The sequence below is a fragment of the Sinocyclocheilus anshuiensis genome, unplaced genomic scaffold, assembly GCF_001515605.1.
Source record: "Sinocyclocheilus anshuiensis isolate Anshui unplaced genomic scaffold, SAMN03320099.WGS_v1.1 scaffold130, whole genome shotgun sequence".
Taxonomy (NCBI): Eukaryota; Metazoa; Chordata; class Actinopteri; order Cypriniformes; family Cyprinidae; genus Sinocyclocheilus; species Sinocyclocheilus anshuiensis.
Window position 1 is genome coordinate 3,336,310 of NW_015544207.1, and position 25,531 is coordinate 3,361,840.

General features: G+C 38.1%; 1 protein-coding gene across 1 annotated transcript in view; it reads left to right on the forward strand.

The window, feature by feature from the left end:
* Positions 1-25,531, forward strand: part of LOC107696947 (ankyrin repeat and SAM domain-containing protein 1A) — a gene marked incomplete at its 3' end in the record, with an annotated part of 137,257 nt that overhangs the window by 106,655 nt on the left and 5,071 nt on the right. Inside the window, exons 16-25 of the mRNA XM_016497519.1 lie at positions 1,807-1,857; positions 4,354-4,423; positions 9,380-9,492; positions 19,018-19,116; positions 19,294-19,440; positions 19,652-19,759; positions 21,561-21,728; positions 21,819-21,956; positions 22,156-22,227; positions 23,611-23,697. Coding sequence (XP_016353005.1) covers positions 1,807-1,857; positions 4,354-4,423; positions 9,380-9,492; positions 19,018-19,116; positions 19,294-19,440; positions 19,652-19,759; positions 21,561-21,728; positions 21,819-21,956; positions 22,156-22,227; positions 23,611-23,697 — 1,053 coding nt within the window. The remainder of the gene's footprint in view (positions 1-1,806; positions 1,858-4,353; positions 4,424-9,379; positions 9,493-19,017; positions 19,117-19,293; positions 19,441-19,651; positions 19,760-21,560; positions 21,729-21,818; positions 21,957-22,155; positions 22,228-23,610; positions 23,698-25,531) is intronic.

The window sequence follows — 25,531 nt, forward strand, 5'->3', positions numbered from 1 at the left end:
GAATTATATCGTATCGACCGAAATTAAGAAATATATCGTGATATCAATTTTGGCCATATCGTCCAGCCCTAATTATGACTTATGTTTGGTGGAACAGAAATGAGACACTTCATTAATAAATCCATACAGTAAAAACATGCAGTACATACATCAAATAAGATTTTATGGGTGAAATGTGCTTAGTTGTCAGTGTCATGATGCAAAACTTAATCATCCCAAAAAAGCAAAATCAAATGTACAGTGGGTACGGAAAGTATTCAGACCCCCTTAAATTTTTCACTCTTTGTTTGCAGCCATTTGCGGGGGTCTGAATACTTTCCGTACCCACTGTATGTCTTTCTTTCAATTTTGGGGTGAAATATGACCTGGATATGTTCTTGATTCACCCAGTTATGTAAGTGTCCGTGTAACATTTGCCTTGGCTAATTATACTTAAGCATTTATCTGCAGTGAAATATATCACTAGCTGACATAGACATCAGTTCGTTATTTATCTTAATTTCTTTTCCAATTGTGTGATAAGGTCAGCAGACACACTGATTATATTGAAGAATACTAATATAGATAAATATGAGAGGCTTTGCATTTTCAAACAAGAGGCAAAGCATTTGTGGCAAAGAGGAGTTTGGGTTGGGGTTTGCTGCTGAAATCTGGGTGGAAGTCAGAGCTTTATTTAAATGTTGCATCTGCAGTCGTCATTCACAGGTTCTACACTTTCTTGTTCCATATATGCTTGTTTATTTCATATTTTGATGTTTTCCGCTACCAGAAAGTTAGCTTGATTGAGCACGCTGTGTCATATTTAAAGGGGTCATATGATGCTATTTTAAAGATCATTATTTTGTGTATTTGGTGTAACAGAATATGTTGACATGGAACGAGCCGTTTTAGGGGGGCGTGGCAGAGTCTTAACTTTTATAAAGAATATCTCTTTGGATTTCAGACTTTAGTCTTTGCAACTTTACAGATCTTCTTCATGCACCAAGAGCTTGTAACACTCCAACGAGAAAGGAAAACTTGAAATCGCATCATATGACCCCTTTAAAACCCACTGCATAGAATTTTGCATTTTTCAGGACAGAAAAATACAAAAATAGAAAAAATAAGATTCCCTGTGTCAATAAATAACATATTCATAGTTCAAATTAACATAATATTTTAAGTCAGTAAATTTCTCTTTATCAATCAAGGTGAAATCAGTATGATTAATACTGACGCTTTATTTCAGCTGTTTTGCTACATTTATGCTAGCATTATTTTAGCCATCTTTGACAAACTCGTATCGTTTGATCACTAGCTATAACGGTGTGAAAATGTGTAAAAGACAGGAAGTGAATATCCGTTCATGTGCGGTGAGCACTCTAGCAGATGCACTGTATATTGAAAGTGAGAAAACTGTGCTGTGGGACAGAGAGATGTCAGACATAACTGATGACTCGTCTGCCTTCTGATGGATTCTGGATGAGACCGGAATGAAAAAACTTCACACAGCTTATCCTTAAATCAAAAATACTCTTTTGTTGTAGATGGAGCCAGAGGGCTGGGATCAAAGCAATTCCCACTTTCCTCTTTCCCAGTCTATTCATTTTTTTTTTGACAGCCATTCAAGTGTTTGAGCGTCTTCAAAGGATTTATTCCTGGAAAACGGTCAGTGGGGTGTCAAACCAACCTGGAGGTCACATTTATATTTAGTTCCCATTAACTGTATTGAAGGGTTTCTCAATTGTGCCATCGTCAAGGGTCAAATTTTGTTCTCCCTTTAAGCAAAGAATAGCAATTGAACAGAAGTTGGTTTTCTCCCTGCAGAGACCGAGGCATTCCATCTCTATTCCATGGAGACAGCGGCCGCCCCAAAGAGTAAGACCCTCCACACGTCCCTCTGGCTTCCTGTTCCTCTGCTGTTCCTCTGCTCTGTGCTGCTGCTCGCCGGTTATTACAGATTCTGCAGAACCAACCATTCTACACAGATATTACTGAGAGCAAAGTTAAATAGAGGTGTTCTTGTGATTTGTGTTTTGCAAATGAATGGTTTACAAACAAAAAATAAATAAATCTGTCATTTATTACTCATAAGATTCCATTGTTATTAAAGTGGTAGTTCACCAACAGATACAAATTATGTTATCATTTAATCACCACCATGGCTTTTCAAACCTGTATGACTTTCTTCTGTGAACGTAGAATAAATGTTGAATAATGGTGATAACAGTTTTGGTTCCCATTGACTTCCTTTATATTTTTTGTCCATGCAATGGAAGTCAATGGGAACCAAAACAGTTTGGTTAGCAACATTCTTCCAACTTATTGGATGAACTATCGCTTTAACTAAAATTATTAAAAATCACTTTTATTCATTTAAATAACGCTGTAAAAAATGAAAATGAAACAAATAATAAAGAAAATAAAATAAAATAAATAAATAAAGCAAGCTATATTGAAATATAACATTTAAAAAGCACTTAAAAAATACTAAAATTTGAAATTTAAATAAAAATAGAAAAATAAAAGCTAATTCAAAAGATTGTGATGTTCCAAACTAGCATGTCTTTTTCTTCTGTGTGAGGAAAAAGGAGATAATTTTCAGAATGTTCATGCTGTTCTTTTTCATACAAAAAAGAAATGCCCATACGGTCTTCTGAAGTCATGTAATATAATAGTTTTGTGTGAAAAACAGACCAAAATTAAAGTCAGCACTCACTGAAAAACTTTACCATCCCACATATGCTTTCATGTTATGGAAGAGAGCAGCTTGAATGTTCTTCAAAATATCTTCTTTTGTGTTCCACTGAAAACGTTTTATTTATTTTTTTATTTTATTTTTGGTGAAAAAAGTCATGGCCTAATGGTTAGAGAGTCGGACTCGTAACCCAAAGGTTGTGGGTTCAAGTCTCGTACCGGCAGGGATTGTAGGTGGGGGGAGTGAATGTACAGTGCTCTCTCCCACCTTCGATACCACGACTGAGGTGCCCTTGAGCAAGGCACCGAACCCCCAACTGCTCCCTGGGCGCCGCAGCAAAAAATGGCTGCCCACTGCTCCGGGTGTGTGTTCACGGTGTGTGTGTGTGTTCACTGCTGTGTGAGTGCACTTTGGATGGGATAAATGCAGAGCACTAATTCCGAGTATGGGTCACCATACTTGGCCACATGTCACGTCACTTTCACTTTTTCACTTAAAAGTTTGGAAACCTTGTCAGTGTCTTCTCGCAGCTCTCTCTCAGCCAGCTTTTCTTGGCGGTGGTGGCAGGATTCAAACTCTCTCCTTTTTCTGTCTACCGCTGTCTTTTTGACCCCGCTACTTTGGATAAGCTATTGCTCGGCAGCTTTGTTGTCACTTAAAATTAATCGTTTTCTTTTACTAAATCATAGTTAATTATTTTTTCGAATTTCTGCCAGTGTTTAATATCAGCCACATAGAGGCATTATCCCCCAATTAAAATAATTTCTGTGCGGCATTTTCAAATGCCTCGTCACCTCCTCCATTGTCTCCATATTACATAACTCCACTGTTGTACTGAAGAATTAGGAGCTGCTTCCACACATCAGTAGATTCATCAACCGCTAAGGACAGATCTTAATCTCAGTGACTGGGATACGGCCTGTTTTTGATGTTATGAATTCATTTTTTGTTATTGAATTAATGAATTTCCACCCTAAAATGACAACCCAGACTGTGCTGATGTTATGTAATCAGTGTCCTTTCAGTTACCGCAGCATTCTGTCAATCACTGAAGGGTGTGGACGTCATGATCAATGAATGCTGACTCCAAGTCAAGAGTTGCTTGCAAGTCATTAGACTTTGCTAACTTTCAGAAATGTCCTGCTTGGATAAATTGCATTGATATATTCAGATGCAGGGCAGAACTCCTACTTTTACCCTTATATCTTTTCAGACAGTGTCTTGTAGTCTGACATTTAACTGGTTGGACTAGTGATTGATGATGGTGAATATATGAAATGACATCCTGGACATGTTGTACTCTTGTTCTCCTGCATGTTTACAAGTTTACCTGTATGTCTTGGTGTTTACTTTCTTGGGTTTTTGGACTCTAGATGGTCTTTCATGGTTAAGCTTGGGTAGTTGACTGACACTCAGTTCACCTGTGACTGTATTGGTCAGGGCTGGTGCAACCAAATATTTCGCTGTTTCTTATTTGCATTATGCATGATTCTTATAACCTTGGGATGATAGATGGTGTTTTCTCAGTCGGATTTGTTGTTGCATTACTGCTTCGTCTGCTCTGCTGGGAAATCATGAAGGCAAAGTTTTAACATAAATCGCAGCTGCTTTTTTTCACACTGCACTGTGGTTAGTGTCTTCATTTGGTTTCACTGTGTTTGTTTTTTTGCTTACAGATTGAGAAGATCATGACCCTAATTGGAGCCGGCATCGACTTTTCCAAAGACCAGGAGTGCCCTGCCACAGGTATCTTTTTTGTTTAAAATAAATCAATCAATCAATCAAAAATAACACTTTTCAAATCTGATCTTTAGAAAATCTCAAAATAAATATCAGATTCTCATTGTACATTATTATGTAGAGATGCCAAAATGTATTTTAGTTATTTTTTTAGTTAATTTGTTTTTTAGATTTAATATCGGCAAAAACATGAAAATAATTGTCAGCTTATAACTACAGGTGCACGAAAACTGTATTGTGCTTTATAATGTGCCTTTCGTGCGGCTTAACAGTAACAGAATAGTATACACAATATCGCATTTGGATCGTCCCGTCTAACCAATACCCAATCCGACAGAAAATGTAAGTATCGACATTTTCGGAATGGCGCATCCCTATTTATTATCCTAAATTCATTACAGTGTACAAAACAATCGGTCTGAATTGTAATATTGTTAAAGGAGAACACTTTAACAATATTACCGTATGCCTTCTATTAATAGTAAAGTCCTCTGGTTTCATTTTACAGTAAATAGAGTCAATAACTAAGGCGCAAGAGGATAGCAGTTGCATTTGAATGAAATGAGAGAGAGCGCAGCGGTGTGTTATCCAGTGTTGCTGATGCCAACAGTTGTTGTCATGGAATAACACACTAGGGCTGTCAAAAAATAATTCGAATTTCGAATGTTTGTCGAATTTAAAATAAAAATCCACATTTGAATGCAAAAACGTTGCATTCGAATTTTAGGTGTGCGTCAGGCTGCCTTATCAGTGGCGCACAAGATGCGATGACGAAGCAAGTGTCGTTGCATTTTAATGTTTTTCTTATCTTATCCAGTGGAACCCACTAGATGCGGCGCTGCTACGTTGTTCATTTAAAATATTGCGGGAAAAGAGAACATCAATGCGGAAAAGTGTTGTTTACCTCAAAACTGAAACCAAGCCGTTCACACAGAGCGCATATTTATCGCATTTTCTAGACTAGAGGGATGTCTATCACCGCTGCACTCATGTCTCGCACAAGAGAGCCGCATGTTTAGAAAGCCATGTAAAATTAATGTAAGTTCAACTTTTAAAAAACGTGTCTCGAGACTTTATAGCGTTTTTTTCCCCATCCCACTGCATCTCATGTTTTTAAATGAAAAAGTACTCTTTGTGATCGGTTTTCAGTCCTTTATATTAAACTACACATACATACATGATGCTGTTTTATTTCTAATTGTTTAAGCATCTTAATTAATTATATATGGTCTATAAACATTTTAAATGGCACTTTTTTCAAAGATAGTGGTGTTATTTTATTGCTTTAATAAACGCCCATTAGTAATATTTTGCTCGATGCACCCTCTTGTGACCTCAGGAAAGAAGCCAAAAGCTTTTTTCCCCCTAACTGAAATTATGCCTTTTAAATTTGAATATTGATAATATTTAAGTACACAATTCGAATTTAGTTTTTCAGCCATTTTGACAGCCCTATAACACACCTTGGAATGTCGCGACTGACCAATCAGAGTCAAGTAGCCTATTCCAGAGAGCCATTTAAAAAATAAATAAATAAATAAATAAATCTATCTGGATAAGTCTAACATCATGTGCTGTCATTCCATGTCCAAATGCTCCTTCAGGTACCAAAAGCAAACAGCCAACAGTACAAGGATGCACTCATGGTGTTCTGTAAATACTACTGAAAAATCATGACCCCAAAAGCTTAGCTTAAAGGTGTACTATAAATGAATTGTGCTTATAAATGGCTGTTGAGATGGCACTCTCACTTGAAACAGAATAGAAACTTGGACCTGGAAACAGTATACGACATGTCACAATCAAGTGGATTGTCTTTAACTGAGAAGAGAAGAAATAATGTTTTGTTTTTGTTCTTTTACTTTTCTTATTGTATTCAAAGCTTTGGCCTCCTAGTTGTAGCTGACCATCAAGTGTCTTCCTGGAATGTATGTTTTAAATGAGGATCTGCCTTTGCATCGGCTCCCCTATGAAATGAGACCCCTGACCAAACAATCCAGCAATGAAACTCAATAACCTATTGATGGGCAAGAGAAAGATGAAGGCCAAGTCCAGAAGAGTTACATTAGTGAACCGAGGATATGAGGTTGTCTGGCCCTTTAAATGGAGAATGAGAAATCCCAGTGTGCCGTTGAAGGACGAGGGGACACTTGGGAGTTAAATCAATGGACGCTGAGACGCTTGACGATTCCGCCTTGGTGATGCGTGACCTTGTTCTGTATGGAGGCAGCTTATTGACCTTCCTCTGGAATTAACCAAACTTCAGCAATCAAGACCAGAGGGGCCGTCACGCTTGCTGTACCATTCACTCCCGTTTGGCAACTCCGGCAAAAATGGATGGGAAAGCTGCTGTAAGCCTTGAATAAAGTACCCTCCTCACATCAGTGTATCTTAAAACCTGTAAACACCATTTCAAGTGGTGTGTGTCTCTGCAAGGAGCCTTTGTGTTCCAACTGGGTTCATTGGCCCATATAAGTGCAAAGCCTAGCTAGAGGACCAGTCCTTCCTCTGTCCTTGGTCACATGGCACTGCCTCTGACCTCATTTCCTGTTTCCTGCGGGCATCCTACTTGGACATGACTCTTGGTTTTTAATTTTATTAGTGGTGCTTATTAAAGCCAGCATTTATTACTTTTGCTCCTACTGACGTTAGGAATTTGAACAAAACTGTAAACAAAGTATTATCCTGTGAAGGCCCTGCACTGTTTTTGCTTTCGATATAAATGATACCATAAATCATGTGGCTTGTTGAGGAGCGGTGCTTTTATTCTAAGAACTCAGCCTTAAGATTTTTGGATAAGCAATAAAATGGGAAAATAAATCTGGGGACGTTTTGTTCAAAACCAACAAACCATAATCTAAATATCTCAGAGAACACTCTAGCATGCTAATCTGGATACACTTGTACCATTTAGCTAGTCATAATGCTTTTTTGGAATCTAAAGTGTGAAAATGTATAATCTTTTGAGCAATACAGAACTTTGACTTTGCTTGCCTCTTCTAATACCACTGGAGAACTCTGTAACTGGTGGTTTTGCAATTCATTTATAAGGCATTTGTCACATCATCAACACAGTATTTCATTAATAAACTCCTGCAACAGGATAGTTGGCAGAGTTTTTCCGCTTTGTTTCTGTCTATGTGGATAAAGGTGCTAAAATATTAACATGCATGAGTGTCAGGGGAATTAGAAGAAGAACTGCCCTGCAGCTTGGCAGTAAACCCAGAGCTACGTCCTCCAGCCTAGAAGCTCTGCATATGCCTCTGTGTTTATGCTTTGCTTGCTGGGTACACACTGTTACGCTTTGTGTCTTTAATCAATGCCTCTAATATTGTTACAATAGTCAACAATACACGAAAGAGTAATGGTCCCGGTTGGGGACAAAGGTTTGATGAGTCCTTAGATAATGGACAGCAGGCCCGCATTTTCTTTTCGGGGAAGAGCGAGCGAGGCAGGGAGGGGAGGAGACAGGGAGAGGGAGGGGGAGCAGGAGCGAGCGAGAGAAAGAAGGAGACGGAGCAGCAGCGCTGCAGAGCAGAATTGACAGCGTCCGGTTGAACAAGGAGACCGCACCTTCGGATTGCTGCTGCGTTTCTTACAACATCCAGACTTGTCCGCACCGCAAGTGTGTCAAGTTTTACCGGCATTCTCTGGAGCAGGCAAACACCCCACTGACCTTGCATTACTAATTCAACAGCAGCCGCGACGTCTCGAGGAACTAGAGGGATAACGAGATGTCTGCAACGTACTCTGAGGATTGACTGATGTGGGACGAGCACCCACTTTCTCTGTTCGGACTTCTATAGGACTCTGGGAGACTTTGTCGTGTTGGAAAAGCAAGTCTTGTACTTTTGCAGTTGGGTGTCTCTGATTAAGTTGAATGACTCGGGTGGATACTACTTCTCATTGGTTTTTCCATTCGTTTTTGCTTTTTAATTCGGTTTTGATTACACCGACGTTTATTGGTGAGGCTTACGCTTTGTGCTGTCTTCTGCATCTAAATTTAATCAAAGTCAGACATTCTTGTTTTGGAATAAAGTTGATATCAAGAGTTTTATTCAAGCAAAGACTCTGAAGCTTTTTTTGCTCTTTGCCTACATCTCATGAACCTTTGATCCTGAGAATCACAGAGTGACTTTGTGCAGTGCAAGTCATGCAATCTTGCCTGGCTTTTAAGTAGCGCTATCATAGAGATTGGATTAGAAGTTCATTTGCATGAGGAGTGCAGTACGCAAGTTAAGAGTTTCCAGGCTTACGGTAGAGTCCCATAGCAATTTTTAGTCACTCTTAGGAGATCAGGAGATTGTGACGTTTTCGGCATCAGTTCAAGGGATCGGTAGACATTGCTTGGGAGTAATGCCTGTTTGAGAACTTTACTTGTGCATCTACCTCCACATGGACACCCATGAGGGAATACCAACTTTCAATCATCTGATCCTCTACTGTGCTCTTCCTCATTAAACACCCCAGTCAATTAGGAGCTAGCCTGTTTGGGATTATAAGGAAACTGGATTGATTACAATGGTGCATATCGTCTTCTGTGACTTTTTGGGTTGTGAAATCAAACCTTTGATTCATAGGGTGATTTATGGGCTCAAATGGAAACTTTGATAATTGCTGGTCTTGGCACCCAGTTGTACTTCATAGTAACCTCTCAAATGTAAATTGATTCAACAAAGACATAATGTGGAGTCTAAATCTGTGATCAGTCCCAGCGTTGGGCCCCATCTTCTTCCCAAATTCAGCTACAGCAAACTTCATTCTTAGCAAGCGTGGTTTCGCCCCTGCTGTGGGAGCGGCCACACCTCTCGGCCGGGATCCTGTCACCTCTGCCGTCCTTGTGTTTGTGCTCTCGGCACTGTTGGCCGAGGATGATGTGGCAGTGCCACGTCTCTTCCTCCGATTGCCGATGCTACCGTCTCAATGGTTTCTCGCTGCTCAAGCGCCTTCCTTTGTCCGCAGGTGGATCCAGGAGGCTGCTTGAACAGCCGGTCGGGGATTGGTTGGAGCATATAGGCCTTCCGCAGTATGAGAGCAAGCTACTTCTCAATGGCTTTGACGACCTGCGGTTCATGGTGAGTAACTCCTACCTAGTTGTCTATTACAAATAAAAGCATTTCACTTTGCTACTCTACCTGTACCTACTGTGCCGTGCTACCTACATTTTTCTGTGCCTTTTTCTTTTTTATCAAATCTGATTGTATTTAAGAAAATTATCACACATTACTTGTCATCAAAGAGCTTTTGTATGTTTTGCATGCCATTTTTGATTCTGGTGCTTATGGATCATGGCCAGTTACTTAGATGTTGCTTTCATGCAAACACTCAGAAAGAGAGTTTTCTAGTACCTTGAATAAATAATCATTAAGTGTTTACAAGTGTGCTGCCGTAGCAGAGCGAACCTGCAGCCAAGCGAACTTCTGTAGTAGCAGCAGAACTGTCAGCATTCTTCTTACGCTGGGAGGTCAAATTAACAGTGAGCGTTCTTTGGTCTTAACATGATTTGCCATAGCAAAAATAGGCACTTAAGGCGGATGTCCTGGTCTTTATCCAGGCCCTGAATGATCAATCATTAACAACCTAATTAGGACGTTGTTATGAGATTGGATGCTACGTGGAAGTTTGATTTAGATCTCAATCACTTCCGATAACTGCACACTATAGAAAACAGAAGTTTATAAAAACACTAGCCTCTGGAAAATAGGTTTTGACAATCTCAATAAAGAATATGTATTTTTGGTGCTAAGGCACCAAATTTCATCACCAAGAATGATACCTCCATTCTTTTTTTTTGAGTAAAGGTGAGCTAATACTTTTCTAAGTGACTCTTTTGATGAATTCCACCTGGTGGAAGATACAACAGGCCGAAAGTTTTCTTTGTGACTCGAGTCATGTCTAGGGAGTAGGATATCATAGACTGGCATTGAGATCTTTCGAGACTTGGGCAACCCAGAACTATTTTCTCAAGCAGTTTATAACAGTCTTTTCTCAAAAAGTGTATAAATATAGTTGCAATTGGTTACACTAAAGAAGCTCTTCTCTTTTTGGCTATTGATTCATATGTTTTTGAGGATTCGTATTTTGGGACATGGCCCACAAACAGGTTCTTCACCAGATTGAGAAGCCCATGAGGCTTTATGAAAGAAGCCTGATGCCTTATAAGGGGCTGTGTTGTTTTTACCATGTGAGGTAATGAGAATTGATGGTGATGCGGTTGAAAGCCTCAGCTGGCCGAGGGAGGCGATGTGTGTGTTGTAAATCAGAGATACAGACGGGTCCCTGGTCACCCTATGTTCCACGCCGAGCGCCACCTCATTGCAGGAGTAATGAAGGTTTTATAGCCAAGCTGGTCAGCAGTAGGTGAGTGTGTGTGTGTGTATGTGTGTGTGCGTATGTGTGTGTGCATTGTCCTGATGCATCATCCATCTCTGCAGATCCTTCAAAACATCATTCTAAATGTTCTTACATAGATAGAAAATGCAATATGAGGCTCTAATCCAGTAATACTTGTGGTTGGCTATTTGTAATTCCTCTGAAGCCCAATTTAGCACTGTTGCAGTAGTTGATAGTGATACCAATGCAATTATACAGTTTTTATAAGCAAATTTGATAGCTATACATATCTTGTACACACTTTATACTAAATACTTATTTTTTTATTTAATTAATTATATTTGAAAAAAATCAATACCTTTATTCAGCAATGACACATTAATTTCAAATAAAGGTGACATTTCTAATTTTACAAAAGTCAAATAAATACTGTTCTTTTGAATTTTCTATTCATCAAAGATTAAAAAAAACATTTCATTTTCATTTAATTTTCCTCAAAAATGTTAAGCAGCACAACTGTTTTTAACATTGATAATAAAAAATGTTATTAAATCAGCATATTATGATTTCTGAAGGATAATATGACACTGAAGACTGGAGTAATGATGCTGAAAATTCAGCTTTAAATCATAGGAATAAATTACATTTTAAAATATGTAGTAGAAAACAGTTATTTACATATATTTAAAAAAACAATTAAATGCCGTAAAATATATTGCAAGTTTTATTGTATATATATTTTTTTGTATTTAAATAAATGCTGCCTTGGTAAGCAGAAGTAATAAGAAATTACAACATTTATTGCCCACGGATGCATGAAATTAAACAAAAGTGACAGTAAAATCTTTACATTTTAAGAAAAAATAATAAATTTCAAATAAATGTTGTTATTTTGTACTTTGAATTTTTTTTTTTGCCGTTTCCACAATCATATTAACCAACACAACTATTTCCAACATTGATAATAATAAGTGTTACCAACTTGTGTTATGAGCCAAATCAGCATATTAGAATGATTTCTGAAGGATCATGTGAAGATTTCAGCTTTGATCACAGGAATAAATTACATTTTTAAGTATATTCAAATAGAAAACATAATGATGCTGAAAATTCAGCTTTAAATCATAGGAATAAATTACATTTTAAAATATGTAGTAGAAAACAGTTATTTACATATATTTAAAAAAACAATTAAATGCCGTAAAATATATTGCAAGTTTTATTGTATATATATTTTTTTGTATTTAAATAAATGCTGCCTTGGTAAGCAGAAGAGACAAATTTCAAAAATATTAAGAAAATCTTACCGACCTCAATATGGAGTTATTTATATGCCGTTTAATTTCTTTTTATTCAGTTAGTCAGTTAGTGACGCTGTACTCAAAATCAGTGGCGTGCCATGATGCGGTCACATAATCGCATAATACGTCCTTTGGATTTGAGTGTTCAGCACAACTCCGCAATAACACTTTACTGATACAGGAGTCCAGTCTCTCTGCTGCATTCAGATTGCCTTGCCTGAATGCATTTGTGGACTTGTTCTGATTTATATATGCAGGATTAATAAATCTCGGCTGGACCGTACCGCTGTACTCTCTTACATACTTCACTCTGAATGTCTTAGTGGAGTGTAGTGAGGAATGAATTCAGCTTAGATTTGTTTATATGCTGGTCTGTACCTATCATACCCAGCTGCATTGAGCTTCTCAATTTCATCTCCATGCATTTGAAATTTCCAAAAAGGTCAGTCTTTTTTACAGTGAGCTGATTGGAGAGAAGCAGGCATTTTTCACATGACTATTTTAATAGCTCAGCGGGTTTAGCATCTTGAGCTGTCGATGTGTTTAATAGCTGCAGAACGCTTTGAACATCACTGTAAAGCTCCTTCCCACTTCCTCCCCAGTGCTTTTTGGAGATGAAGACTTCATCTTTCTGTGCTCTGACTCTGCTTTTCATGTCAGAGTGGAGGATTGAGTATATGTTCTCTCTCAGATTATACTGGTGCAGGAAGCTTGGCTTTTTTACATGCACAAACACGTTTTATTTCTTTTGTAGTTTTTCCGCTCTCTTCTCTTTCCTCTTAGTCTTCCAGAATTCTCCTCACTATATTAAAATAAGACAGGGATCCAGGTAGTGACTTTAATGGTTGCTAATGCAACAAAATGTTTATGGCAATAATTTAACATCTAGCCAACTTTGATGACAGTCTGGAAGGTTTTATGCATGTCAATTTATGTGTTTTCTCAGATATCATCTTGTAGGCTGCCGTTAGCTGACAACCTGAGCCAACTGATGAAAAAATTACTCTCATGAGCCTAGTTCTTTTAATGCATCAGTCAAAAAGATTCTCGCAGGTCAGTTTGAATCGGACTGTCATTTGAGAACCGTGAACCGAAAGTCAGTTTTTAGTTGTCTGGTTTGAAATGAACTTGGAACCATTCCTATATATGTTTTAGGTTTGTGAGACTTGCAACAGTTTATTTACTAACTTATTCATATAACAGTATTTGTTAGTTCAAAAAAGTCATGTGGCTTCTTTCTTTTTTTTTTTTCTTTTTTTTTAAAGTCTGGTTCCCCCTGAAAAGCATTGCATGTTGATTTTCATAATCTTTCTTTGTGACTTGTCTGCACTTGTATTTTATATATATATATATATATATAATAAAACTAATAATATTGACAATCATATTAACCAACACAACTATTTCCAACATTGATAATAATAAGTGTTACCAACTTGTGTTATGAGCCAAATCAGCATATTAGAATGATTTCTGAAGGATCATGTGAAGATTTCAGCTTTGATCACAGGAATAAATTACATTTTTAAGTATATTCAAATAGAAAACAGTTATTTTAAATTGTAATACCATTTCAAATGTTTACACATTTTATCGTATTTTTAATCAAGTAAATGCAGCCTTGCTGAGCAAAAGGGAATTTCAAAAACATAAAAAAATTAAAAACCCCAAACTTTTGAATGCTGGTGTATTTGCCAAATAGCTATTTACATATCCATTTACACTACTTTAGAAAATATTTTGGAATTTGCCCAAATTTTGCCCGAACTGATGCAAGTGTTACTCTGTGTTCATTTATTTGGAGAACATACATTTGGAAAATGGGATTTCAGGATTCACATCTCTTCTTTAACCAATGTGGTTTCATGCATATTAAAGACTTTCTGAAAGTCAGATCTGGAGCAATTTACTTGCTGTGCTAGAAAGAGACACGTCTGTGTGTTCACCAAGGCATGGTGGTTTCCCCATTACCCTCCTTTCCCAACTAATTCCAGATGCATTTGCATGGAGATGGAGTGCAGGAGTAAGACTCAGAGGTCCCGCTTTCGTTCGCTTTCGTTAACCCTATTGAGGATATACAGTGTGAATTACATTCATATTTTCACATACAGAAAGGTTAGCCAATCAGAACAATGCCATTTACATACAGACGTCTTAAAGGTACAATAGCAAAAACGAAATTATTGGTTTTGGTGCAAGAAAAACCTGAAAATATAATGCTGCAGAAGTCTAGGGGCTGGAGGATGTTGGCATTCTCCTCAACACTGACCCCGTGTGCAACCAACTTACAAAGTCACACAAAGGGAGGGTGAGAAGTGGAATTAGCAGTGAATGGTACTTCAGATTGACCGGCCAGAGAACAGAGCTGGTATCATGATCAGATATCACCACCTGTGCCAGCTGCACCTGTAGCCTGTGTTGTGTGTGTGTGTGTGTGTGTGTGTGTGTGTGTGTGTGTGAGAGAGTGTGGGTAGGGTTGGTGTAGGGCGATAGAAAATACAGTTTGTACAATATAAAAACCATTACGCCTATTTACACAAATGCAAGTATGTGTGCGTGTGGTCCTGGTTTTCCCATACATTATGGGGACCAAATGCCCCCATAAGGATAGTATTACCAGTAAATTTTGACCATGTGGGTACATGTTTTTGGTCCCCATTAGGGAAAACATCTTATAAATCATACAGAATGAAGTGTTTTGAAAATCTAAAAATGCAAAAAGCTTTGTGTGAGGGATAGGGATAGGGTAAGGGATAGAAAATACACTTTGTACAGTATAAAAACTATTACGCCTATGGAATATCCCCATAAAACACGGAAACCAGTGTGTGTGCACGAGAGGGAGAGAGAGACTGTGGACAAACAGGTAATTTAACCGCAAACACCAGAAATGTGATTGCAAATGAATTGTATTGTAACTCTTTTTTTTTTTTGTTTATTTTGTAACTATATTTTTAGTTTATCATTTTTAAAGTGACCGATCTTTTTGCATATGTGTACAGTACTGTGTATTTACTTACGGTTACATGTATGGTAAGATTTATTTATTTATTTAATTTAAAAGAAAAAGAAAATAAATTACTACTTTTATTCAGCAAATGTGCATTAAATTGATCAAAAGTGACAGTAGAGACATTCATAATACTACAAAAGATTTCTGTTTCAAATATAAACTTTCTGTTAATCAAATAATTCTGAAAAAATAGTTTCCACAGAAAAACATGTTTTGTTTTCAACATTGATAATGATAGACAGACAGACAGACAGACAGACAGACAGACAGATAGATAGATAGATAGATCACCATAGATCAACCACCAAACTATGAGTATTAGCAGATGTTGTCTTAAATAATTGGATATTGGCTCACAAATGTTGTATCAGGACATCCATGTTTAAACGTGTTAAGTGGCTTTTTCTGCACATGGATTCACATCATGTCTGTTCATTCATCATTGACCCGGAAGTGCAGGTGCTCTGAACTAGCAAGCGTTTAATTGGTGCTTCTGAATAAGGCATCACTTGATGTCATTCACATGATTGCTAGCGTGTGAAATGATTATGAATTGCTCTGTAGTCATAAAGCATCTGCATCGTTCCTCAAAGTTAATTCAAGTTCCTCTACATTAAGGAGATTTCCACTGAGGATTTCCACGGCTCCAAAGCGCACAGATTTCTTTTGATTGCTCGTACGCTGCTGCTGGAATAGAGCTGTTGTTTTGTGGACGTCCCTTATTAGGGGCTGATTTTCTCCTCTGCCGTCATGAGGAATCTCTCCACAACTGGAATCAAAGTTTTATTCTCAGATGCCTTTGTGAAATTGGATAGTTCTAAAAAACATTATTTCTTTGCAAACTTTGCAAAGTCTCTGGAGCTGTGAGTCATATAAGCTTTTATTACTGCTGTTTGCTAAGGCAAACATCGCCGATACATACGTGCGGTTTGGGATTTAAACGCAAAGTATACAATTTCGCTTGTGGTTCGAACATGAATGATGCCTAAAGACAGTGAAAAAATGATGCAGAAATATGACACATTAGTTAGCTAAAGAAAATCTGATGATGCAACTTGGTGTAGTGTTCAGATACATTTTGGAGCAACTTGAATGTGCAACCTCTATTTGTTTCATTGTCACATTATCCCATCCGTACAAGAATAAACCATCTGTGTGTGCTGTTCTCAGAGATCTGATTTCAGTCTATACTGTAGGCTGATAATGAGAGAAGAAGAGTTAAGTGGATTGGAAAGAGACAGAGCGAGAGATAAAAAGTGGACGGAGACAGATTGATCCACCTCACCCCTTCTGCATTCAGCTGCCGTTTCTTCACTCTAAATTATTTGGGCAGTTTTGCTCGAGCTTATTCCCCATCTGCCTCCCTCCTCACTTTATCACAGAATGAGCAGATGAGACTTAAAGTGGTTCAGATCGCTCATGTTTGAGCAGAGTGAATGATGACGGACAGTGACGGACAGTTTCTGTGTCTGTGTAGATATATTCATCCGAGCATTAGATGTCTCTTATTTGATTCGGAGCAGATCTGCACCTTCCTTCAGAGTCTGTCTTGGATCAGAAAGTGTTAGTTTGATGCACAGGACGTTTATGATTATTCCTCATGGCACAATTTTCTTGCACCAGCCAAAACTGAATGACTTACAGTTCTGCCTGTCCACCGAAGTGCTGTGTGACGAGAAAATCACAGCCGATCAAAACGTATTTGATGTTTAATACAGAGTTAAGAGGAGCAGGATTTTGCAACAATATTTTAGTGTAGGCTAGTTAGGACAAGAACTCTTAAAGGGATAGTTCACCCAAAAATGAAAATTCTGTCATTAATTACTCACCCTCATGTCGTTCCAAACCCGTAAGACCTTCGTTCATCTTCAGAACACAAATTAAGATATTTTGGATGAATTCTGAGAGCTCTCTGACCCTGCATAGACAGCAAGGGTCCTACCACGATCAACGTCCAGAAACATAGCAAAGAGATCGGTAAAATAATCCATGTGACATCAGGGGCTCAACCGAAATTTCACAAAGCTACGAGAATACTTTGTACACAAAGAAAACAAAAATAACAACTTTATTTAACAATTCGTCTCCTCCGCGTCACCCTGGTGCCATTTTGGAGTCAGCCAGTCTGTGTCAGCTGCGTCATGCGGATACGTCGTTTTCATTCAAATCAAAGCGTAAACAACGTAGAAAATGTATCCGTGTGGCGCAGCTGACACAGAATAGCATACGCTGTTTACGTTCATTGGATAGTCTCCAAAAGGGTGACGCGGAGGAGACAAATTGTTGAATAAAGTCATTATTTTAGGCTGATAATCGATTAACAGATGACGTGATCACTTATATCTCTATCACGCTGTACATTATTAGGACACTGCGATGAGCTTTTGATTATTGTCTGTTCTTTTTTTTTTCATTGGTTTTGTTTTGTTTGTTTTGAGTATTTTTTTATTTATTTTTTTAGCATTTTGTCGTTTGCATTTTATTGTATTCTTTGTTTTAGTAGCTTAGTTTTTTGTGGTTTGCTTTTTGTTGCTCATGATATTGGTTTTGTTTATTGGTTTGGTTGGCGTTTTATTTTATTTTATTTTTTGTGGTTTGCTCTGTATTGTTTTTTTTTTGTGGTTTGCTCTTTGTTGTCAGTGTTTTATTGGTTTTGTTTTGTGGTTTGGTTTTTGTTGGTTTTGTTTTGTGGTTTGCTTTTTTCTTGTTAGTATTTGATAGATTTTTTTTGTGGTTTGCTCTTTGTTTTCAGTGTTTTATTGTTTTTGTTTTGTGTTTGAGTTTTTGTTTTGCTTGTGTTGGTTTTGTGATTTGCTTTTTGTTTGTGTTTTATTCTTTTTGATGTGTATTTGAGTTTTTTTTGTTTTGCTTTTTGTTGCTTGTGTTGGTTTTCTTTTGTGGTTTGCTTTGTGTTTTATTGGTTTTGTTTTGTTTCTTTTGATTTTTTTTGAATGGTTTGCCTTATTTTATTTTATTTTATTTCTTCTTCTTCGCTTTGGGTTAGTTTTGGTTCGTGGATTGTTTTTGTAGTGCTAGTTTTGTTATGGTTATGATTTTATTTTATTTTTGGTTTAGCAGTGAAATGCTCTTGTTGAAGTGGGGATTGCATCTGAATGATTTTGTTTCAGTGTGTGTCTTTGTTCGAATCGACTCTCTCTCACAATCGGCACATAATGACAGCCAGTTCTCAAAGGAGTGATTATTTTCTCAACAGCATACAGTTTATGGTTCATGTAATGGGTACAGGCAAACACAGAAGCGCAGTTTGTTGGGCACTGTAAATCGGTTCAACATCTCAAAACACAGCACTCACTTGCTGTAAATTCCTGTCATGCACTGTCTGTCCGAATCAAGTTTATTATATTCTAGACGTCATTTGATTGATAGACACTTCAGGTGCATGAAGGGTCATGCACAGTGTTTCCTGCTAAATGAATGGAGTGTATAAAGGGATTGTGTGTGTGTGTGTGTGTGTGTGTGTGTGTGTGTGTCTCGTTGTGAGATCAGCACCTCAGATTACTCTCTGCGCTGTCTTACATCGATCGCTCAGATGCTGCTGTGTTAGACACACTGTGTTTAGATTATATGGCATTGATCAATAAAGAAACATGAAACACGCACACTCATGCGCACAAACAATGTGAGATGTGTGCCTCTGTCCTACCCGATATATATTGTGTCCTCAATCCATAAAGTGGAGACCTTCTGTATGTTTGTTGATTAAAGTAGAGCTGGTTTAGAGATGACCATCGATGCTGCTATTTTTATGGTGCTTTGCAATACATTGAATTAAACCTTGTTTTTCAGACAAAAAAATACATTTACCAACTGGTGCATTATTGCCACACACTATTGATATGGGCTTGTGCATTTAGGTTGTGTATTGTGGCGTTGTGTATATTGTATTTTTGTCTAGTTTTTCACCTGATAGCTGTGTACGTATGTTTGTGTAGGGAAATGACGTAATGGAAGAGCAAGACCTGAGAGAAATTGGCATCACGGATCCGGCACATCGCAGGAAGATCCTCAGTGCTGCACGTTCTCTACCAAAGGTTTGTGCGAGTCTACAATGCTTTGCAGAGGATTGTCACATGATGCTAATAATCACTTGCCCTTAACAGTATTATTTTGTAAGATTTTCATCATTTTATTGATTCATCATTTATCATTTCATCAGTTTATCTGTACTGGGTCTGAAGTAAGTTCTCTGTTGGTTTTGAACTCTGCAGGTGAAAGCATTAGGCTGTGACGGCAGCACGTCCCTCGCTGCGTGGCTGGACGTCCTGGGTCTTCAGGAATACCTGCAGAACTTCCTGTCGAGCGGCTATCGCACGCTAGAATGTGTGAAGAACCTGTGGGAGCTGGAGATTGTCAATGTGAGAACGTGATGCATTCAAACATTTACAGTATAGACTTTTTTGTTGTTGTTTGTTTTATATCAAGTGTTATATGAAGTATTTACGTAGTTGGCTTTTACTTTATTTTTAAAAATTGAATTGAATTATTCGGTTGAGAGCAGGGTATTTATGTTGCTTAATAGACATTGTGTAATTGTTGCCTTTACGTGCATTTTATGTCTGTTTTTAGGTGCTGAAGATCACGTTGTTGGGCCACAGGAAAAGGATTATTGCGTCATTAGCTGAACGGCCGTATGAGGAGCCTCCGGTCAAACCACCCCGCCTCTCTCAGATCAGAGTAAGTACTGCTGTATGCTATAATATTTTATGATATTACGCATTCTAGAATAGATTTTAGGCTTTAAGTAGACCATTAGGAGTAAACAAAAACAAGAGTCTGAGGGTGGAATTACAGTTTGTTCAAAATGTAGTGTTTTTTTGTTGTAGGTTTGGTCTCTTTATTAAAATATTATCAATATTTTGGCATGACAAATTGATTAATTTTGCTGAGATGGCATGTGTAATTTTAGTTGACTATAATAATTTGCAAAATGAGAAAAAAAGTCAAACTGTTAACAGACCAAATATTTGATCTGTAAATGTGTATTAATTTAATTATGTTTAAAAAAATTCAAAAGTTGTTTGTTAATTCAAAAGATTAACAATCGTGTCACGTCTTTTTTTTGCAAACCATGCCTTCCAGTGTTTTAGTTTACTAGAAATTTGCAAGATGTATTTTCTGTTTCCTCTGCTGAATCGTCCAGGTCGAAAACAGTGTTACTTATTGAACAGACCGCATTTCTGTCTTTCACAGAAGGGTATTGGATGAATCTCACAATGAAATTGCTCATATCTCACACCAAAATAATAATATTTAAAAAAAATAAAAAAATGTATTATATTTTGTATGAAGAATATACAAGAAACTCATTTTAAGGTCCTTTTAAGGTTGCATTTCCCTAATTTTCCCCTTATATTTTTTGAACAAGCTGACGCTGCTGCTAAGGAAGCACTTTCCACAGATATTAAAGTGTTCCATACCACCCTCACATCTTAAAACTACCATAGCATCTTATCTCATCAACAAATGGAAAAAAGAATGGAATCTGAGAACGAACAACAAACTATATGAAATTAACCAAACTGTGGGTAAAAGTCGCATATTTTCAGTAATTGCTGAGATGAGATACAGTACATGATACAGTACATGATGGCCAAATAGGACATTCCAGAAAGTTCTTAATATCATTAAAAAAAGTCTGCTATACTGTTCATGACAGAGTCCAGGATTTCTTAAACTAACTAATATTTTATTAAATTATGCTGGTTTAAGTTCTCTTAGGGAATTATATTTCTCAGCAAATGTTTTCAAAGAGTTTTTATCTAAAGAAAACTTTATAAACCTCACATATAAACATGTTACTCGTCATGCAAATAGCAAAGGAAGCTGGCATAATGTTAAAAACTTTCATTGCTATAATTCAAAATAAAACAACATACAATTTTTTTTGTAAAAAAAAATCAGTTATGTGAAATTCAATTTCAAATCAGTTCCTTTAGAAAAGTGTGGGACGACATTTTCTGTTTCCTCTGCGGAAACACCGAGGTCAAGACTGCACTTCTGTCCCTCACAGAAGGGTCTTGAAATTTCACAATAAATTTGGTCACATCGCACCCTGAAATAAAAATACATACAAAAAAAATCAAATAAATGACATTTGCATGATGAAAATAGAAGCTTTTTTATTTTATTTTTATTTGAACACTTCCCATCACTTCCCCTTATCTCCAGTACCATAATGCAAAATTCAGTTTAATTCAATTCTCTTTGTCCACTAGAAATTTAGAGGAAGTTTAGTGTTTTCTGTGTGTTTTGCTCTGCTCAATCTCCCAGGTTGAAAACAGTTTGCCTTATTGAACAGACTGCACTTCTGTCCCTCACGGCCTTATTTTTATTCACAACAAATGAAATCTGGCATCAACTCTGATTGCAGTCTATAATAAAGTGCAGTATACTGTAAACTCTCTCTCGAGCTCATTTCTGGGCAAGGACATCTTTCTGGCTGGCTGATCTCCCTCATTGAATGCTTCTTTTGCAGTGTCAGGATCTCATGTCCCAGACCTCGTCTCCTCTCAGTCACTCAGACTCCTACACGCGCTCCATGGATCCCCTGTTACCTGCTGGTGATTCTGGGAGGAGGAGAGGTCCCGACTCAGAATATGACGTGGCTATTCGACAGCGGCCCAATGACAGACCACAACCACAAGTGAGTCAAACTCCACCAATCCTTCTCTTTCTGCTCAAATCATGCACATTTCGGGTCAGTTTATCCTGAAAGCGTGTTTCCTTCCTAAAGGAGAGATTTGAGGAACGTCAGCGGGAGCCTCGCTTGACCTTACGACCCCCGAGTCTGGCGGCGCCGTACACACCGGTCCAGAACTGGCACCATCAGCCCGAGAAGCTCATCTTCGAATCATGCAGTTACGAGGCCAACGTAATCATTTTTCTATCATAAAACAGCCCCTTTATATAATAATAAAGTCATAATTCATATTGAGGTGATGGGTTATGAAATCATCCGAATTTTTGATTGTGTTTAGATAATGTGATTTAACTGTTTGCTTTTGCCAGCTGAGACCAACTGAATTCTCTCTCTCTCTTTACCGGTTTGTCCCGACTCGCTCGTTCTGCAGTATCTGGGCTCGATGCTCATTAAAGAACTAAGAGGAACGGAGTCAACGCAGGACGCCTGTGCTAAAATGAGGGTTGGTGTTCACAGAGTATTCGGCCAATGAGAGCCCAAGGTCTCCTGTGAGGAGTCACGCCAGGACACTGAGATTATTATTATATTCTGGAACGGGCAGCAAGCAGCACTGTCAGGGAAAATGCCGCCCATGCGAGTCCTCTATGGGGCACTAGCGCAAAAAAGGACAGTTTCATAATATACGACTAACAAGGTTTGTCCAGAAAGTGGAAAATGGACTTCCGCTTCATCGCACTGTCCTGTGTGTGAGAGACAGACTGCAGATTTGCACTTCAAAGGCTGTTCTGATAAGCAGCCGTTTATGTCGGTGTTTAAATGGTTAAATAATCAAGCAGAACTGTTTGCTCAGCCGATCAGTACAGGGATGCAGTCAAAATAAGCCGTCTAGTCAGTTGGGCCAGGCACTTAATGAAAAGACCAAAGCATAAACAGTCAGAACTAACAAATGTTTTCTTTGAGTAAATGATAAAAAAGGGCATAAGAAATCTGTCCCTTAAACATTAGCATTGGTTGTTGGGGAATCTCACAATGAAACTGGTCACATCTCACCCCTAAATATTAATGATGATAATAATAAAACAACATTTTAAGGACCATTAAGGCTTTTAGCATTATGACATTTATTGTCATAATAATTAAGTACTCCCTTTCCCCTCAATTCCTCATTACCATAATGTAAAACACTAATTCATTATTTGTTTTAATTGATATTTAATTATAAATGAGTAATAATAATAACAATTTTATTAAATTAAATTTAGTGCAACAAATACTGTCATGGTGCCTAATACTATTTTTAAATATTATGTTTACCGTTTAGTTTATTTTTTTATAGATTTTTCATATTTATTTATTTGTTTGTTTGTTTTTAACAGCAGTAGCTCTCAATTTGTTTTATTCAAAGGTGTCCATTGTCCGACATAATATTTGAAGGTCTCAATATATGAATAAAAAGATATTTTCTTTATTTTTTTTCACCTGTAACTGTGACAAAGCTGCTTGTTTTCAGACTTTTTTTTATTAACAGACACTGGAAGTGTTGATAAATTAAGTTAATTAACTATTCATTTTGTAATTCCAGAAGTTTTGAAGCTACATGAAAGCAGAATATTATTTATTTTTTTTATTTTTTACATTTGAATTTAGTTACAGTACTAACTATTTAGTATATTAATAGTATTAATTAGTATTTATTTAAATACTTTTAAGCTAACCTGTGCCTATTTTTGATGTTTGCTGAGAAAATTTTGGGACAAAATGTGTCCTACAGTCAATCAATCAATTAATCCATTTGTATTTAAATATTCCAGGCATTATATTAACCCTATATGATGTAAAACACATTGACAATCATCCTATAATACTCTCTCTCTTTCTCTCTCAGAGGTCAACAGAACAGATGCGGAAGATCCCCACCATCGTCCTCTCCATCACGTACAAGGGTGTGAAATTCATTGACGCTGCCAACAAGGTGATGACATCATCCTCCTCTGTCGTTCACCCCAAGCAGGCAGATAAATTAATTGCAGGCATTATGGTTAATTGTTATTCTAAAAAACAACATTATAAAGTATTTTGGGTAGTTTTGAGAAACTGCTTTCAGCAATGAGATTGTGTGTCTGTCTGTTTTATCATCCATCCATCCACCCAATCCATCTGCTATCCCATGCATCCCTCCTCCCCATCCTTCCATCCATGCCGTCCCATTCCATCCACCCAATCCATCCTATCTGTCCATCCCATCCATCATCCCTCCCTCCATCTCTCCAACCAATCCATCCCATTCATCCACTCACCCAATCTATCCTATGCTATCCTATGCCATCCCTTCATCCCAACCTCCCAATCCAACTCATTCATCCTATCCATCCATCTAATCCATCCATCCACCCAATCCACCCCATGCTATCCCATGCCATCCCTACAACCCATTCATCCTATCCATCCATCTCTCTCTCAATCTATCCCATCCACCCAATCCATCCAATACTATCCCATGCATCCCTCCTCCCCATCCTTCTATCCATGCCGTCCCATTCCATCCACCCAATCCATCCTATCTGTCCATCCCATCCATCATCCCTCCCTCCATCTCTCCAACCAATCCATCCCATTCATCCACCCAATCTATCCTATGCCGTCCTATGCCATCCTTCCATCCCAGCCTTCCAATCCAACCCATCCATCCTATCCGTCCATCTAATCCAGGGGTGTCAAACTCCGTTCCTGGCGGGCCATAGCCCTGCAGAGTTTAGCTTCAACGCTGATTAATCACACCTGATCCAGCTAATCAAGTCCTTCAGGCTTATTTGAAAACTACATGGTTTGTGTGTTGGAGCAGGGTTGGAACTAAACTCTGCAGGGCTGCAGCCCTCCAGGAACTGAGTTTCCCAGCCCACCCATCCATCCCATCCCATGCCCTGCCATGCCATCCTATCCATCCATCTCATCCATCATCCCTCCATCCATTCATCCATCCATCCCATTTATCGCTTGATCCCATCATTCCCCCAATCTGTCTCATCCATCTAATTGTGTTTTTCAGTATCAACTGATATTGATTGTTTTAACCAGAGATGGGCACTCGAGTTAGTGACTCGCACTCCAGTCGCATTTTTATAGACTTCAGAAGTCTTGAGTTGAGGAAAAGGACTCGTGAATATTTTAAAAGCAACTCAAGTCTCTTATCCATAAATACTTCTATAACTGATATTCAAAAGGTGGACCAATCTGCACCCCGGCATCCATCTGAACCACGAGCCGCAACAGAAGCACCATTTTAAGTGAGCAGCATGTCAAAACAGTGGAGCGGATCACATAACAAGCCTTCAGGGTCGTTTAAGTAAATATCTTTCAGCGCTATATCCTCTAGTATTTTTATCTAAAGCCAAACGCGCTTTATTCAAGCCCTTTTAGCTCTGCGCTTTCTCTCTCACTCCGGACGCGCGCCGGTGTTGTGCCGAATTCTGCACCCCTGCCAGATTATGCACCCCCTCGTTGAAGTCGCCAATCTATCCTATGCCGTCCTATGCCATCCTTCCATCCCAGCCTTCCAATCCAACCCATCCATCCTATCCGTCCATCTAATCCAGGGGTGTCAAACTCCGTTCCTGGCGGGCCATAGCCCTGCAGAGTTTAGCTTCAACGCTGATTAATCACACCTGATCCAGCTAATCAAGTCCTTCAGGCTTATTTGACAACAGAAAAGCAGCAAAATTATAGATTACTTTCACTAAAACACAGCAGAAAACAACAATGCTGCAAATTGCAAATATTTTCATACTATCCATTTCTACCTATGACTC